The following is a 17,740-nucleotide window of genomic DNA, read 5'->3' as shown; positions in this document are numbered from 1 at the left end:
TATTTAAGCCAAACACTGGATGTCAGCACTGACACCATGTAACGCAAGCATAGGGCCACAAGGAAACACATTTTTTCAGCTTTTAACAAGCATCCTGAATTAAGAAACCCTTTGTCCAAAAATGTTTGTGGATTCATGGGGAAGTAGAACAAAAACAAGCGCTGTCCTATTGTGCAGGATGTTAATATGCACCCTGAAAATAGTGTTCTGGCAATAACATAAGTAGGGAACAAAAAATGTCATTGCACCCTATTCAAGAGTAAGGCAGTAAGTGCTCTTTCTAAGAAGAAGCATGGGTGCACATGAAAAGGCTCCCTCCAGCACCAGAGGCAACATACTAGCTACTGGGAGAAAATGGCAGAAGAGAGTGACTGCCCTTTTTGGCTCCCAAGAGACATGCTGTTGACCACTATAGGAAACATGATGCTGAACTAGATAGGCCTTTGGCCTGATATCTTAGTGCTCTTATTATATTCTTAAGGTTACTCCTTTCAGTTCCAGTTACTCCTTTCAGTTACTCCTTGCCTTTCAGCTGGGAGCCATGCAAAACATATCCTAAATCTCTGTGCCTTTAAATGAGAACAAAGCAGTATAACAGCAGATCTGAACACATGAACTAACATGTCAAATAACTATCTGGGGAAAACCTTACCCTTGTTTTGTTTTGTTTTTTTTAAAAAAGTGTATTAGCTTTCGCAGATAAATATCTTGAACATGTGCTATCAATTTTAAACAAGGCAGCTATATCCATGGAAATAATGGAGGCAGTTTTGCATGTCCCTAATTATGAAGAGAGCAGTGGAAGAACACAAGAAGAGCCCTGCTGGATCAGGCCAAAGGTCCATTTAGTCCAGCATCCTGTTCTCACACTGGCCAAGCAGATACCTGTGGGAAACCTGCAAGTGGAACCTGAACACAGCTGCGCTCACCCCACTTGAGTTTCTTGGTGTTTTGAGTTTCACAAGAAAGACTCTACATGAAGTACTCTCATCAAACACTGAGCCTTACCTTGAGGGTTTACGTCGTGCCTGGATAATTTTGGGTGACTTTGCAAACACCTAATAAAACGAGAGTGACAAAAGGGTGAGAAAGCATGTTACTGCAATACTTGTTTCACTGTAGAGTGACATGTTCAGCAGGAATGGAAGCAACTGGTCTCCTTCTGCCTAGCTTCTAAGCCTGACCTGCCTAGCCTGACCTGGAAAATATCACTTTAAGGTGGCCCGATCAAAGATATTTTCTGCTCCCACACACAAAATATCCCTGTTCTAGATATTTCATAGAAGCTCATTCTGGAACATCTGCATTTAAGGTTCTGGAGTTTCAGTTAGACTGCAATCTCCTTCTTTCCCCACTTCTCGGGTATTTGAATAGCCTTCAGTACTGCACCCTGCATTCCACCAAATGTTTACTTCACTGAACATCACCAATGGAGCAAATTAAGGATCTTTTTTCCATTTTACAGCTCAGCAAATGAAAGAGCATGCCCCTCAAAAAAAGGAGGGTGGGGAGTGGGCTTTGCAAGCAAAATACACAAGTTAAAATAATCCTTTTTTTTACAGTCACTTTCCAATATTGCTCCATGGAAGGAAAAGGGTACATCAGATTCATGCCCAAAGAATACTTACAGGTGGCCCAACCTGACCTGGAAGTGAGCTCTGAGCTAAAATGTATTTAGATGTCAAAGGCTGATTCCATGAATTCCAGGGATCCAAGTTAATGGCACAAGCATCCAAAGTGGGGGTGGCACAATTGGTAGATTGTCCCTCAACACCCAGTATGATGGAAGCCAAGGAACTGTATAATCCTTTACAAGGTTGCAAATGTTCCCCAAATTGGCAACTGTAATGATATACAAAGTAAGAGGTGGGCTCCAGCATGCTCAGTCATGGCAGATGCTGGCACACACCTCTCAAATGATGCACCATAATCATTTGAGGCAGCCAACGTATCTTGTGTTGGTCTCAGTGAAGACTGAAAGGGCTTGCTCCTTGACAAACAGAGCAGCTACTCAGTCTTGGAGGGATGATTTCCACAGGTCTGATCCCATAGCTATTCCCTCTTCAATCAAGGAGCAAACGCTTTGTCAACACACAAAATCTTCAGATATCTAACAAGCTAACTGGCAGGCTACCTGATAGCACCCTTATCTTCTCTGGACTACCTCTCTAAAGCTGTAAGGTTGTGACCACCCACAGTTTTGAGAGTATAGCCAGAAGGTACTTTTCATAGCTTGCTGTGGGTTGAAATAAGAACAACGCTCCGGGTCAAGTATCACCACACAGCTCCTCTACTGTAAAGATTATCAAACTTTCAAAACAGAAGAGCCACTGTGAAATCTTAGTGTCTGAATTGAGGAGCATCCACTAGGATCTATGGAGCAGCGATGTGTTATGAAATAAATAAAGAGCAATAATTCTTTATTTCCAAACCTATCCCCCTGGGCTCCCTCGCCTCCTCCTGTTTTGAAATGAGGGATGGTGGAAGACATAATTTACTTGTGACAATTGAGCTCTGCACAGAGTTAAGATATCATTTGGCAGATCAACAGCCTCTCAATAGAGCCAAAACCTGACAGCTGTAGTGGTGAAACAAAAGATCACGCAGCACTTATTGGTGGGCAAGGAACTAAGTACAAAAGCCCCATGAGGAAAGAGTAAACAGGGAGATGAAAGCAAGCAGGCAGTAAGGAGGCTGGAGAAGAGCTGTGAAATATTTATGCAAAGAGTAGGCACTATCTTAACCTGCACAGCTAACTGATACATGTAAGGTGAAGTGGGGGGGGGGGGAGGTGATTTCTGTTGGGGCTGTTCTCTGTGCATGTATTTTCCTAGAGGAAAGAATATCTCATATCAATATGAAAATCTACTGTTGCTCAGTACCTGTGCATCAGTTTGCATGTTGCAAGTGATAGTCCCATGTCTCCATCCACAACATTCTTTAAAAATCTACTTATGAAATATCCCATATCCTAATGCCACTGTTACAGGTGCCACATAACACTTGCTCTGCACTTGAAAGAAATAAACCTTTCAGTGGGGCAGCACCCATACTTTAGAAGTCCCTCCCTCTTGAAATCAGGCCGGCACCTTTGTTGTGTTTCCCCAGGGCCTTTCCTTTAGGCAAGCCTCTCCAGGCATGTAAAAGTTGCATGTGTTTTATATCTGTTGACTTTACCAACCAATGACACAATCCTCTTGCCATAGGAGGGAGCTCTGTGATTGCTCCTGTCACAATCAAGGGCTGTTTAGGACAGAAACAGCCATATGACTCTGCAAAAGCCCAAGGCGAGATATGTCTCTTCAATTAAAGCTCAAACTAACAGCAAGCCTTATGCTCTTTTCCTCTGCAGAGACTCTGCCCCTCCACCAAAAAGAAGGAAAGAAAGATGGAGTGAGGGAGTCTATGCATATTGGACAGAGGAGGAGAAAAACCACCTAACCCTTTTCCCTCTGATAATTTTCAAGCTCAGAATCATTCTTGCCCAGTTGTTTTCTTTGTTTTTTTTTACCCATGGTTTTTACCTATAGTGGAAAAGGTGCCCAGGCATTTTTAAAGGGGCTACCATCTGGGACTTTAGCTGTCTTGTTGTTGTATGACAGCTGATATATTGGTTTTCTGATAGGTTATGTTTTGCTTTTATTGAATGTGAAAACTATTTCTAATTGTTGCTGTTGTGCACTATCCTGGGATCTGTTTCAATGAAGGCGTTGCTTCTTTTAAGTGACATAGGCATGGGTATAGCTAAGTAAATAAAAATACTTAACTAGCCGACCAATTGTGTGGCAGATAGCTCAGTTCTGCTCCCCCAACATTGATTCCCCCCCCCCATATAAATCCTGGCTATGCCATGGATATGGGGACCCTGTTTCTCTTCCTTCAAGGGGGAAAAAGCAGACTGCTTCACCTCCAGTGTTACACATCCCAGGCTGATTTTGCTTCTTCTACTTTAGCAGAGAAAAAGGAGCACAGAGCACCACACAATGCCTTGACAGAGCCTGCTGTAGTCTGAATTCCTTGGTCCTACTAGCAGAGATAATTGGCTAATTAGCAGCCGGGGGTTTACAAATACATGGGGGATCAAGGCCCTAACAAGGATCATTAGGAGACTATTTATCAAGCTGGACAGAACAAAAGCCACCAGGGATTGAAGAGGAGGAGAACTGCAGGAAGTAATTTAAAGGCTGTGTTGAGTTTCATTTTCTCGAAAGTCAGTCAAGATAATAGCAGCGGCTTGGAAGGCTGGTGGACTAGATATCAATGCAAGGCCAGTTTTACTGCACGAGCACATAGGATGCAATCACTACCATGAAGATACTGAAGAGCCCGTTTCCAGTCAAGGTATTTGCTCCGATTCAATGACAGTAAATTTCCTCAGGACGGAATCTGTTAGCCTTCGTCACATCTTTTCAGTTAAGACAGGTCAGAGCTTCTGTCCATCACTGAAGGTAGGAAAATCTATGGGGTGCTAGGATCACCTATAATTTATCTGTGGTGTCAAGGGAATATCTGCTAGGCAGGTTTTCAGGCACTGTCTTGCCACAGCTATGTCAGCGTTGTGGCAGGACAAACTGTTCCAGGACTGAATATTCCCATGTTCAGAAGACATAATTTAAATGTTCCCAAGGTTAGATCAAGGCCATGGGGATGGCTTTAGTATATGCACTGCATTGTGCCCGGCACAATCAGCACCATGGACAACCATGGGGTGTGTATGAGGAAAAGTGTTCACCACACATGTTTAATGTGCATCAGTTCTGTGCAAGCTGTGAATGGCTCCATTCACTCCACTATCACTTGAAACTAGTAATTTAGATCTCAGTGTTGCCAAGTGTAGCATTCCAGAAGATGAATCACAACCACTCCTTTTAACGAATGACCTGCCAGTTAACCAGCTTCTATTAGATGGAGATTTGGCTTAGTTTTGGACAATACATTAGTGCTTAGTTGACCTTCTCTATACACACACTGGGTTGCTCTAACAACTGGGGAGCCCCAAAGGTATGTTCTCCATTTGGCACATGTGGCTATTTTCCCCAAACCACACCCACACCTGGCATTATATGTGACATCAGGTGTGGTGCAGGCAGAGGCACAGCTGGGGGGCAGATCCGAGCAGAAAGCAGGATTGAACTCCCTGCCCATGAGCTGATGCATGGGGAAGTTTTCCTCTGCCTGAATCCTCCACAGAGCAGATTTGAATCCCCTGCCCCTCAGTTGATGCACAGGGGTCCAAAAGGGTCCCCAACCCAGACCAATTGTACAATAGCCACTGTTTCTTCATGCGTAAGATGCTGCACACTACAGAGAAGTGAAATATTCTGTGTTCACAAGCAGGGCATGCAGTCTTGATAAACCTTTTTAATCAATGGGTTCATTAATTGGGGAGGGGCTAGAAAGTGCTGATAGGGCAAAGCCTGCTTTTATAATCTAACGTAAGGAGGGGGGTATGCTGCCTTAGATGGCTAACTTCGCTTGCAGCATCAGAATTTTGGGAAAGTGAGAGTAGAGCACACTAACCTTCACTACGGTACGACTGATATATTGCTCTAAGATGATGTCCTAACTAAACACTTTTCCAAGGATATTTAAAAGCCACAATCTCAAAGCACTCAGAATAACTGGAAAGACTAGTTTGGTGTGCACGCACACACACACACACATGCACTGAATAATCCATGCAAAGGACAACCATATAAATCTGGCCTGTTTAGCTCAGTGTTACATGCAAGTGAGAGCAAAGTCTTGCCGGAGCATGCTACAAAACTTTGGATGCAGGGAATTTAACAGCCCCATTATAACCATATTGGAGCAGCCCAGCAGTAAGGTTTACAGAGCTGAAAACATCACACTAAGAAAAAGGTCTTCCCCAAGCCATTAGAACTGAACTCTGGCTCGCCTTGGCTTGGGCCTTGATGGAACAGAACACCAGGAGGAAATGTGTGAGTTGTATGAGCAGGAAGCTTCTATTTGTGCACCATTCCCATGGCCTCAAAAATTCCATATGTGCTTGATTTGTTTGGTGACTTTGTGACCTCATCTGAAACACTAAGTGGGGGTTCTAATTAAAGAAAGATCTGACTGAGAGGAAAATATACATTCACACCTTGTTTGTTTTGGTATCTTCAGTTAAAAGCATTTGTTAAAAGTTTTAGTAACTAAAACTCTCGTCCCAAGGTGGCTCCACACTCCCATGCCCAAACTTACATGGTGAGTTTGCAGAGCTCAGATCTAATCACCTACTTCTAAAACAGCTCCTGAATTATAGGGTCCCAGTAATGGAAATGCCAAGTGAGGGAACAAGGACAAAGCAGCATGCTGAACCTAAAGACGGTCATTATGGGTTTGTCTTTGACTACATGTGTTATACCAGAGAGGTGGGGAAGTTCTGGTCTGTGGGCCATATTTGGCACAGCAAAGGTCCCAATTTGGCCTGCAAGGCCATTTTCCTTGGCTGTTAGGTGTGCCCACCTGCATCACACCTAATGTCATATCTAATGTCTGGTATGGGGCACGTACAGATTCATCTGCATCAGCTCTTCACTGAAGTTCCCCATTCAGAACATGACTGCATGGCTGATCCCCACAGAAAACAGGGTTGAAGCTCCCGCCCCTTCAACTGATGGGCAGTGAGTTCAAGCCTGCTCAATTCGCTTCGCAGCTGAGTTCCCAACTTGATCACACAGCTAATCCCCACAGAAAGCAGTTTTGCCCCCCTATTCTTGGTGATTGGGAAGCGCTAAGTACAGAGCTTGCAAAGCACTTTGCACAGTGATTCCCAAACACTCAACAGCTAGCTCAGGCATAGGCAAACTCAGCCCTCCAGATGTTTTGGGACTACAATTCCCATCATCCCTGACCACTGGTCCTGTTAGCTAGGGATGATGGGAGTTGTAGTCTCAAAACATCTGGAGGGCCGAGTTTGCCTATTCCTGAGCTAGCTGTTGTTTGGAAAGTGCTTTGAAAGCCCTTATGCTCAATTTTCCCAAGTGCCAAGCAAAGGTCTGGCCAAGCTTCATGTGGTGTGGTTCCCATGTGGCCAACAACTAGCTGGTTTTCAGGTGCTTTGGAAGTGCTGTGCATGGGATTTGACAGGTAGGCATGGCAAAAACAAACAAATCTGCCCATGGTGTCAATGGTGTCCCACCCATCTGTCAAAGTGGATCTGTGGAGGGTAGGGGCAGATAAGGATCTGGCCCACCAAGCAAAAATGGTCCCCCACCCCTAGTGCAGCTGAGCCACTCTTGAAACAATTCAGATCTCTAACATCCAATGAGAAATTCAGATGAAGACAATTTTAGAAGGCAATCAGAAGTCTCCCATCCTCTCTCCCACATGCACTCCTACAAAATTATCCTTCACACATATGCAGATGCAGAGGGGGGACCATTTTCCCTCATACACATTCACACAGAGAGAGATAAGTGTGCTCTCTCCCACAGAGAGACACACAAAACTACCACACACAATAAAATACACATATACATTAGCAAACTCCCTCAAATGCACATACACGTTTCAACCACCTGTCCCATGCAGGAAAATTTTACACACACACACACCGTATACACAACCTAACCAGACTAGGAATTGAATCTTACTTCAACACTGGTAAAAGGACAGTGTCCTTTACCACACCTGAGGCAGCAGGCTAGCGTAAGGGGTGCAGGTTAGCCCACATAGCACAGACAGTTCTGCCCTCCAACAGCTCACCATCACTTTCTCTTTCCCCTCTTCAGTATCTGCTGCCTGAGGTAAGGCAGTTCTGCTTATATCTCAAGAAGGAAGGGGTGTACTTTTGCTCTGAACTGGGGTGGAGGGCCCCCTGCTTTGGCTGAAGGAGAAAGCACATCTAGGTTACTGTGCAGCCTCCCCTCAGCCAGGCGGATTCATGCAGGCAGGATGGCATGCAGGTATCATCACACATTAATGGCTTGGGCTTCAAGTGGCTGCACATGCCATTTGTAGGCACTGAAATGTCTCCAGGAAGTGCTAGTCGGTGTACCTCTTAAACTGATAAGCTGCCATTGTCTGCACCTGTCTTAATGGCTAAACACACACACACACACACACACAGTGTAACTTGCCCTTGCCTCAGCTCCCATTTATTACAACTGATTAACTCTCAAACCTTATTCCTTTATATGCACACAGTGGATTTTCAACAAAAGAGAAGTCCAAGCAACATACCTGAATGCTGGATATAACTGCCAAAAGCATATTTTTAAGGCATTACTTGCCAGTGTGGGGGAGGTGCTGCCTCACACAGACATTAAATCAAAAGTTTTAAGCTGAATAACTTGGCCATTCTCCATCAGATCCCTATGAAATTCAGTTACAGACTACACCACAAAACAAGTAGATTCTCAGTGTCAAATAAATTTCATACAGATTAGAAAAACCATTCTGATTATATGAGGTATAGGATATTCAGACTTTAAAGCGTTAATAAAACCTTGAAACACCATATTTCCCCCCCCCCTTTTGGTGTCATCCGTAGACATGAGAACAAATTACTCCTGGCTCGTTGAGCCAGCTGGCTGTGATGAAGGGAGAAAACAAGCTGCACACAGAGCCAGATCTGGATTTCCTTCCATCAAAGCAGCACTCCATGAGGCTGCTCAAAAGAGATGTGCGCTAGAACCCTGTGCATGCAGTAACTGAAGTTGTTGTTGTTCATAAAACTCGTATAAAGATCTGATCCAAAGATTCCATCCTGCCCAGAAAGAACAGAGCTGAAGGCAAATCCCTATTTGGAGATGTTTAACTAATTCCCACCCTTTTCCTATGTGCAAATCCAATTACAAGGCTTGGCATCTCCACCACAGCACGCACACACCCCTCCAACCCTAAACAAAGGCTTACCTTCGGGAGAGTAGCAGTTTTGCTAATCCATTTCCAGGGCATGGTGCCCACTCTTTCTTAAATCTCTCTCCAGAGCAATCCCTCTCTCCTCCTCAGAGACTCAATCCAAGGAAGTCCACAATAATAAAAGGACGGTGTTTGATTAAAGAGCGGCACAAGCCTGGCACGCAGTGGGCACCATGTTTGGCATGGTCAGTCTCTGACGCTGCCGTTGGGTCCCTGTGGCTTACGATGCAACACACTAACCACAAACAGCTCTCCTGTTGTTGTTACTGCTGGTGGAAATGGAGCCCCACCCCTTCCTGAAACGCTCTCCCCAACACACACACACACCACGAGGAAGAGTCAGGCAGATATCAGCTGATAGGAATAACAGCTTCCAGGCAAATTAAATGCTCAGAAAGCACCCTATCCAGGATTCAGGACCAGGCGGAATGGTGAAAGTGACAAATGATCCTTTTTAAAGGCTGGCACCCCACTTAATTCTAGAGTGTTGCCCTCAATATCACCACCTTCTTTACTGTTCGACACACACCTTGCTTCCGTTTCTATGCCAGCCTGTTGCAGCAAAAGCAACCAAGAGCCACAAGGCTTAGTAACCAAGGTCACTGCTGCAGAATATGAGCCTGACAGCTGGATTCATAGAAATAGAGAGTTAAAAAAATGGAAATTGGGGGCTTTTCTCATCTGGATTAATGATGTAGAAATCTTCAAAGCATGCAGGTTCTTAACAGGTCATCATGTATGAGTGTTCCTCGGAACCCCAAGAACATTTGTCAGGGGTGCTTCAACAAGGATCAATCCTGGCAGGCAGGATTTCCTTAAAAGTAGTTTGCACATTGCTGCTACCAATCATCCCTAATGCATGCTGCTGCTGGAGAGTGCTAGGTGGGTTTTGGAGAGCATTTTGAGTCTACACAAGGCTGCAGTGAGGCCTAAAGAGTCCTGGCCAGTGGCCTCTGAGGTGTATAGGAGGAATTCATTGTCACCCTCTACTTATCATTCAATCAGCGCAAACATTTCTGCTTCCCAGGCAGAACAACCTGCCCTCTCCTCTCTTCATGTGATGTTCTTGGGAGGTCTTCTGACCCTTTAGGGAGAGGGGACACAGGGAGATTGTGTGGAGAGGAGAGGGGGATGCCCTGTTGCACTAGCAGAAGCTTCTGTTAGCATTCTGGGTTAGTTGGATCCCGGGCCATATGCCCTACAACTTGCTCCCTGAATCTTTTACAGCCCACAGGCATTCTCAGGCTGATATGCAATGCCTCTTGCCCCACAAGCGAGCATGGGAAGACTCTCCTGAAACTAGAAAGTTTGAAAATCGCTTGTTGTGTGCCACCCTTCCCCCTGTTTCCACTAATGCAGTCGCACAAGGAAAGCTGGGAAAGAAAATGGGAAAGAAGGCATATTATGGTTCCAATAGTAATTGACTTCTGATGCTTCCAGTTCCTGCACCTGTAATTCTTCCATCAGTAATGGGGAACCTGTGACCCTCCAGATATTGCTGAACTACAGCTTCCACCATCCCTGGGCATGGGCTGTACTGGTTGGGGCTGTTGGAAGTCCAGCTATATCCGGAGGGCCACAGATTCTCCACCTCTACTCTAAATAAACGCACATATCTAGATCATGGCTACTTCTCAAACATCCAGTTTCATACAATTGTTATGTTGCTTTCATCCATGCAGCAGCACTTTTTTTTTTAACCATAAGTAACTATAGAAGAATTACAAGAATGTATAAACTCAACCTTAGGCAAATTTAACTGACAGCTGGCATTGGGGGAGAGGAGAGAGCGAGCAAGAGAGAGAAAGCGTCCACACCATTCTGCCTCCATCAGATGGTAGGGTTGATGCAAGCAGGAACTTGGTCTTTTCTGTTGTGATTTTTTTGGGAAATCTAGTTTTAGGAACCACAAAACTATTTCTATTCTGCACAGGAACTGCAAGGTGCTGTTATTTTACCTGGATACCCCCAGCATTATGTTGCTCTTGGTTTGTTATTTATTTGATTGTTGTGCTGAATTGGTTCTGGGGTTGTTGTTTTTTTAAAAAGTTCATGTATTGACGAAGCTTTCTAGCTGAACTTGAGGCCACTTAAGCAGTAAATTTAACTCATTCCCTAGTGAAGTTAATTCCTTTCCACTTATAAAAGTTCCCTGTGCCCTGTTTGGGGTGATCTCCCCACCCCTCCAACCAGCTCCATGTGTCCATGCCATTCAGGGCAATATTGAATCTCTTAGGAAATACTTTTCAAGATTGGGTGAGGGGGGTTGCAGAAGGGAGAAGGAAAATCGAAGTTTCCCTGCATCAACCCTATGATGTGGCGCTTCCTATGACCCAAGCCACTTTTATTGCACAATGTAGGTGATTATTGGTATTAGCCGGGAAACTCCTTCAGGAGGAACTTTTGTCCAGCACCACTGATTTTCTCAGTGAAGAATTCCCCTCAAAGCTTTCTGGGTATATAGTCTGAAACTCACTGCATAACATTGTGTAGGAAGAAGAAGAACAAGAACAAGAACAAGAACAAGAAGTTGTTGTTTGGTTGGTAAAAAAATAAATAAATAAAGGTAAAGTTAAAGGTAATTGACCCCTGACTGTTAAGTCCAGTCGCGAACGACTCTGGGGTTGCGGCGCTCATCTTGCTTTACTGGCCAAGGGAGCCGGCGTTTGTCCACAGACAGCTTCCGGGTCATGTAACCAGAATGCCTAAGCTGCTTCTGGCGAACTAGAGCAGTGCACGGAAATGCCATTTACCGGAGTGGTACCTATTTATCTGCTTGCACTCTGACATGCTTTTGAACTGGCAGGAGCAGTGACCGAGCAACGGGAGCTCACCCCATGGCAGGGATTCAAATCGGCAACCTTCTGAGTGGCAAGCCCTAGGCTCTGTGGTTTAGACCACAGCGCCACCCGCGTCCCTAAAATAAATAAATACATCCCCCATATTCCACTGATGGCCCACCAAAGGGAACAAAATTAAGTACTGCTTGTAAAATTACGACAGTTTGAGAATCCTCGAGGACATCATTGTCTCTTCCAAGAGACCACTGATAAGCAAAGAGTGTCATGGTAACGAATAGGTGCTCAGCTACAGGGAGGGGCCTTTAATCAGTGTTTAAAGGCTATGCATGTAATGGAAAAAAGGGACAGTGCCAGAAGAATCTTGTTTTCCTAAGTACACAGAAGCCTTGTTCAGTTCAAATCCACATGATTTGATTTCAGCTTTCCTAATTATTAAGAATTTTGACTGGATGGCCAAGGAGGGAGCAACCCATCTCATGATGCCAGGTCACCTCCACTTTCCCCAGGCAACGCGGATTGAAGGTCCTGAGGTGCCAAGGCAACCACAAGGGATTGGCTGGATCTATCTGGAGGGGCATCCAATGCCACCCCCTCATAAGGAAGGACAAAGCTAATGCAAGATTAGCTTGAACACACATTCCATCTAGCCTAGTATTCCCGGCATCTTTTGCTAGATGCTTTAGGTGGGTGTCCGAGCCAAAAAGGGAGGGGGAGAAAATCCTCTTTGGAAAACAAACAGGGAAGACCCAGGAAGAGTCTCTTCATACCTCTGTGTTTGTACAAAAGCCATTCAGCTCAGGGCAAGAGGTTTTGCATACATCCTAAAATAATAACAGTTTTGTTTCCAGAAATTCCTTGAATCTCATAAAACTTCCATCCTATCAGAGCAGATGTCATATTTCTAAAGATTATCCATTTCTCTTTTCATGTTTCAAAACATCTGAAGTAGAGGATCACAGATTGCAATGTCTAAATCTGGTGATTAGGAAAAGGGTTTCTTGCAATTTAACTAATCACAGAAGTAGTCTGTGCAACCTTTTGTGACTCCCTACTTCAGACACTGCAGCTCATAAACAAGTAGACCACCCATGAGGACAGTTATTTACAGGGGTTTAGCAAACTGGCTAACTTCAAAAAATACCAGTTTCCCCTCACTTTTTGATACTGGGTCCTTTAGGGTTGATCTGTTTCAATTGTACTGTATGTAGACAGAAGACTACTGGCACATTGGAATTCCAAACATAACAAATGGAAAAGGACACAAGCACACACAAAGCACAGGGGAAAGGGACAAAAAAAATAAGCAAATTATTCTGATAGCAATGCAATAAAATTACCCTAATGAGTTTCAAACTGAGTTTCTCTTTGTCAGAGCAACAAATTTAATGGAAACCACAGTGGCAATAGCTGGCAAGTCTGCCTTTGTGACTTCTAGTCTGTTGGCAAGTGCCTTGCACTATAGCTTACCACTGAGTGCATTAAATTTGTTGCCTGATCAACAGCTCTTGTGATTCCAATGCATTAGGATAATATTACTGCATTGTCAATAGAAAAAAATCTTTTGTGGATTTCTACTATACTTTTTTGTGAACTGGTGTACCCCTTCCTCTGTTTCATACCCTAATGGAGCACACAGGCAGAAGCTCCAAGGGATCAGACATCTCACAACTGCACATAGAACAAGTCCCCGCCTTCTTAAAAACTACAAACAGAACTCATTTATCCTCAATGCTTCAGAACATGACTTTTATTTTGGGGATTTGCAAGGAAGTTTTTATTTGGCATTCCTCAACTGCCTTTTAAAAAACAGCGCTGTGTGAGATAAAAAGAAAAGCTGTTTTCTGACATTTCTCAAAGTTGTTTATTTCCCCCAGAAGTTTTATTTTGTCTTTCTTTATTTGTTATTATTATTATTGTACAGGATATGTTGCCATCATATTTTCAGTATCTCTCTTTCAGCAGATGTTTCTGCACCCTTTAGATGCCGGCTCGCTACTGTTCTCAATCCCTGAACATACCTGCTAGTCAGCAATCAATGGTTTTCCAGGTGTGAGGTGGGGCTTACTATGGAGGCGCAAGCAGCTGACAAGAGAAACTCAAGCTCCTCCCAGCTTACACATAACACCAAGTCAAGCCATGGCTTAAGAATGCATAAGTGTGTGGGGTCCTGGAGAGGTGAGTGCAACTGCTTTGCTTCTCCTCTGGTCCTCCTTCTGCAGCTGCACTGGTGTTAGCTAAGCCATGGTTTGGCTTAACATGTCGACTGAACTCAGACTTGCGATTTGTCTTGCTCTGGACAAATCACAAGTCATAGCCAAGGCCTGTTCTTGGTTTACAGCTCATGCTTTGTCTGGAGTGAGGCAAACCATTAATCCAGGTTCAGATGGCATCCTGAGACAAACCACGGCTTAGCTCACAGCAATGCAGCAGGAGGAGGACTGCAGGAAGAGCAAAACAACAATGACTGCCTCTTCAGAAGCCCACACGCTCACACGTTCACTCCAAGTCCTAGTTTGGCTTAGCATTATATGCAAACAGAGTCAGCGTGCCTCTTGACGAGTCACGATCCATCACAGCATCATCCATCAATCACTGCAGTTTAGGAAGCTGTGCACCTTATGCTGCATTTGAGCATACTGAATTGGTCTCATTATTCATTTGCAACATATAAATATCACAACTCAACATGCCGAGTTCAAAACATGCCTGCCCTTCGGAAATGTAGCTTATATTGGTTTTAAACAAGGCCATGTTACTTTAATGTATAATTAAGCACAGGGGATGCTAGAGCGGTTTTTGAACATGACTCACTATGCCACAGTTCATTTTCTGAATCCATTTCGTAAATTGTGCCACGTGTAACTGTTTAAGTTACAGAAAGGTAGCCGTGTTGGTCTGCCATAGTCAAAACAAAAAATTTTTTTCCTTCCAGTAGCACCTTAAAGACCAACTAAGTTAGTTCCTGGTATGAGCTTTCATGTGCATGCACACTTCTTCAGATACTGAAGAAGTGTGCATGCACACGAAAGCTCATACCAAGAACTAACTTAGTTGGTCTTTAAGGTGCTACTGAAGAAAAAAAATTTTTTGTGTAACTGTTTAGTAATTGTTCTTATGAACGTGATACCTGACTATAAGACTGCTTGAATTATGTTTACAAACCTGAGCAAGCCTCTGCTTGAAATCAGATGAAATACAGTTGCTAAATAGCTAAGAGACATAGTAGGCTACAAGGAAGCCCGAATAGGAAAGGTTGTGGGAACCTGAGATTTGCAGGGAGATCAAGGACAGGAGGATTAAGAAGCTGCAGAGAAGTAAATGGGAAGACACATGACAGGGAGCAGAACCACTGCACACAAGGCAATGGGATTCCCAAGGGACATTCCCCCTCCTAAATGTTCTTGGCTGCAGCAGAGGAAAATCATATTACTTACCGGGGTTTCTAAGTGCTTCGCAGGACTTTCCTCAGTGGATGGCTGTATAGGGGAGAGAGATAGAGAAAGCATGAAGGCTTAGCATAAGTTCAAAGTTCCCCCACTTATTTATAGTACTAAGCTGCACATTCCCAGGCAATGTTCAAAAATTCTACTTCCTTCTCAAAACTGAGGGAAAAGATTCAAGAGGTCCCTGGAAGGTGGGCCAGACTTCTCAGTTTGAGACAAAGTTGAATTTTAATGGGAAGAGAGGAAGTTAATGTTTAGTGCGCAAGAATTCACTTGGAAAACCATTTTTAAATTGTTATTAACCAGAGAGATCTACATCGCTATGCTAATCGTAAATAAGCATTTTGTCACCGTTCTGATTCTGCGTTTTCTTGTAGCCCAGGGCCTGGCTCAAGACATTTTGCTGCCTGAGGCAAAAGGCAAGGTGGCAAACACACACCACAATTCCACCTACAGAAAATAACTGGACTAACAGTTGAATCTTACATTCAACACTGGCAAAGGGACGGTGCACTTAAGGGCCGCTGGCTCACTTAGGGCGCACTGGGGAAATCTGCATGACATGCACATCTCTGCCCACCAATACCTTACTCCCGGTATCTGCTGCCTGAGGTGGTTGCCTTACTCTGCCTAACGGTGGAGCTGGCCCTTTATAGACTATTCTCAGTCAGCTCCCTTTCCTCCTTCAATGCACCACAGTATTCTTTCTTCTCTCTCGGCACAACCATGTCTCCCTTCTGTGTTAAACCTTGCTCCTATACAGCTACAAATAAAACGTTTTAAGTGCAATATACAATGTAACACTAGACAGCGATAGTGAGCCTTATGGAAAATTCAATGTATTGTTAAAAACGCTTTTGAAAAAAAGCATATCCCAAATGTTTTTTATATGTGTGTAGACCTCTGCCCACTTATTTCATGTTTCCCCCCTCCCTACCCTCCAACATCTTGCGCCCTATCTATTTCTATAGCCTCAACCTCACATTTTTCTGCACCTTCGTATGTATCACCTAGAAGGGTCATAGCCCTTTTAAAAGTCACAGGGAAAATCCACATTTTTATTTGCAAATATTCATGTTTCATATTGCAAATGAAGGCATTGCAATAGGCATTGCGGAAGAGGGTTGCCAAAAGAAAAATCTGGGAGTAATAGCTGATGCCAGTTCGCTGAATCACAGTGTTTGGCCAAACAGTCTTGAGTTTTCCCCTACAACCTGCCAATTTTTCTAGGTTACTTACAAGTAGTAAGCTCTGTTCTTGAGGGCTGAGTGATTACCATGAGGGCTTTTTCAATTATGGAGCTCATTCTGCATAATTCCACCTCTAGGCAAATCATCTGGGTGGGTTCCCTTCAGACTCTTAGAAGAGGATTTAGGACCATCTAGTTTTAAGATCATTTAGAGATGGCTAAGTGAACCATTTTATTTTATTTTTATTCCTTGAAATTTTATTTGATTCTCTTTGTAATTTGACATCTTTTTTACTATAAAAGTTGGCAATAACAGCTGGCTTTTTAATGCACTTTTTAGTTTTGTTTTAATGTTAATAATCTAAATGGATTTGATTGTGAACCATCTTGAGGACCTTATTGTGCCAAAGTCAGCATACAAATTGAATAAATGGGCAAATTAATAAATTTATCCTTCTGCTCTTTCCAAAAAAAAAAAAAAAGCCTCTGTAGGAAAAACACATTTGCCTTGGTTCCTTGCACAGAACGATGTTAAATGTTCCAGACATAATTCAATTAGCAACCTGAGCTTTGATCACGCAGAAAGGCAAGGGAGTCCAGTTCATCTCCTGAATCAGCTGTAAAAGCTGGTGTTCCCCCTCTCCCCTCACCCCATCTCCTTCTGAATTTATGTAAACAGAAGCAGCAAAGCTCACTGCCACTGGAGGTAGATGTGTCTCTGCAAGCCAGCCGTCATGAAACACCAACCATGCCTAAGGCGGTTTGAATGCATACAAGAGACCCCTGTTTTCTGTGGTTTATGTGTTGTTCTTCCAGAGTACTAGTTAAGATGCTTTGCTGTAAATATTAAAAATAAGACCTCTAGCATATTAGTCATGGCAGCAGTTCAAGGCAGCACTCGGTATCTCAAAGTATCATACGCCATGTACTAATTACACATATTTTTAAAGATATCGCTCATAGCTTTTGATTGAAAAGTTGTTTTGAAGGAGTTCAGGGTTTCCTCCTTAGCTGAACATATATCTTCTTTGGCAAAATCTCCTGATCTGTGTGCATTGTTCACATTTCTGAAGAGTATTTTAGCTTACATCTGCAAGAATGAATCAGACTGGCCATATGATTCATAGCTGTCCTCTGTATAATTGAAGTCTTTCTCTTACAAGGAGCAGACCTAGTTCAGAGAAGAGGAACATCCCATGCCTACACGCTGCACAATTTGACCCAACATTGCCATCTCCCATCTCTGTGTAACCAAGGCACTTCTGTACAAATGAGAAACAGACAAGAAGCACAGCCGCATGGCAGGCTGGGAAGGGAAGGGAACATCCATCTCAGAAGAGGAAGAACATTTGCTAAAGGCAACGTGCTTCCTGAGCAACGTGGATTTTGCATGGCTGTTGTTTTAAGGGAAGACATTTCCTTCACCTAGCTTGGGA

General features: G+C 43.7%; 1 protein-coding gene across 13 annotated transcripts in view; it reads right to left on the bottom strand.

Annotated features, from left to right (window-relative positions):
• TNS1 (tensin 1) overlaps nt 1–17,740 on the bottom strand; it is a 315,520-nt gene that overhangs the window by 99,493 nt on the left and 198,287 nt on the right. For all 13 annotated transcript variants that reach the window (XM_053402387.1, XM_053402396.1, XM_053402412.1 and 10 more), the window contains 2 exons: nt 15,107–15,148; nt 1,009–1,058 (listed from right to left, as the gene is read on the bottom strand). In XM_053402387.1, the coding sequence (XP_053258362.1) occupies nt 1,009–1,058; nt 15,107–15,148 (92 nt within the window). The remainder of the gene's footprint in view (nt 1–1,008; nt 1,059–15,106; nt 15,149–17,740) is intronic.

The sequence above is a fragment of the Podarcis raffonei genome, chromosome 1 (assembly GCF_027172205.1).
Source record: "Podarcis raffonei isolate rPodRaf1 chromosome 1, rPodRaf1.pri, whole genome shotgun sequence".
NCBI classification, from domain to species: domain Eukaryota; kingdom Metazoa; phylum Chordata; class Lepidosauria; order Squamata; family Lacertidae; genus Podarcis; species Podarcis raffonei.
The sequence above is the reverse complement of the archived record's forward strand: the minus strand, read 5'-3'. Positions and strand labels throughout refer to the sequence as shown.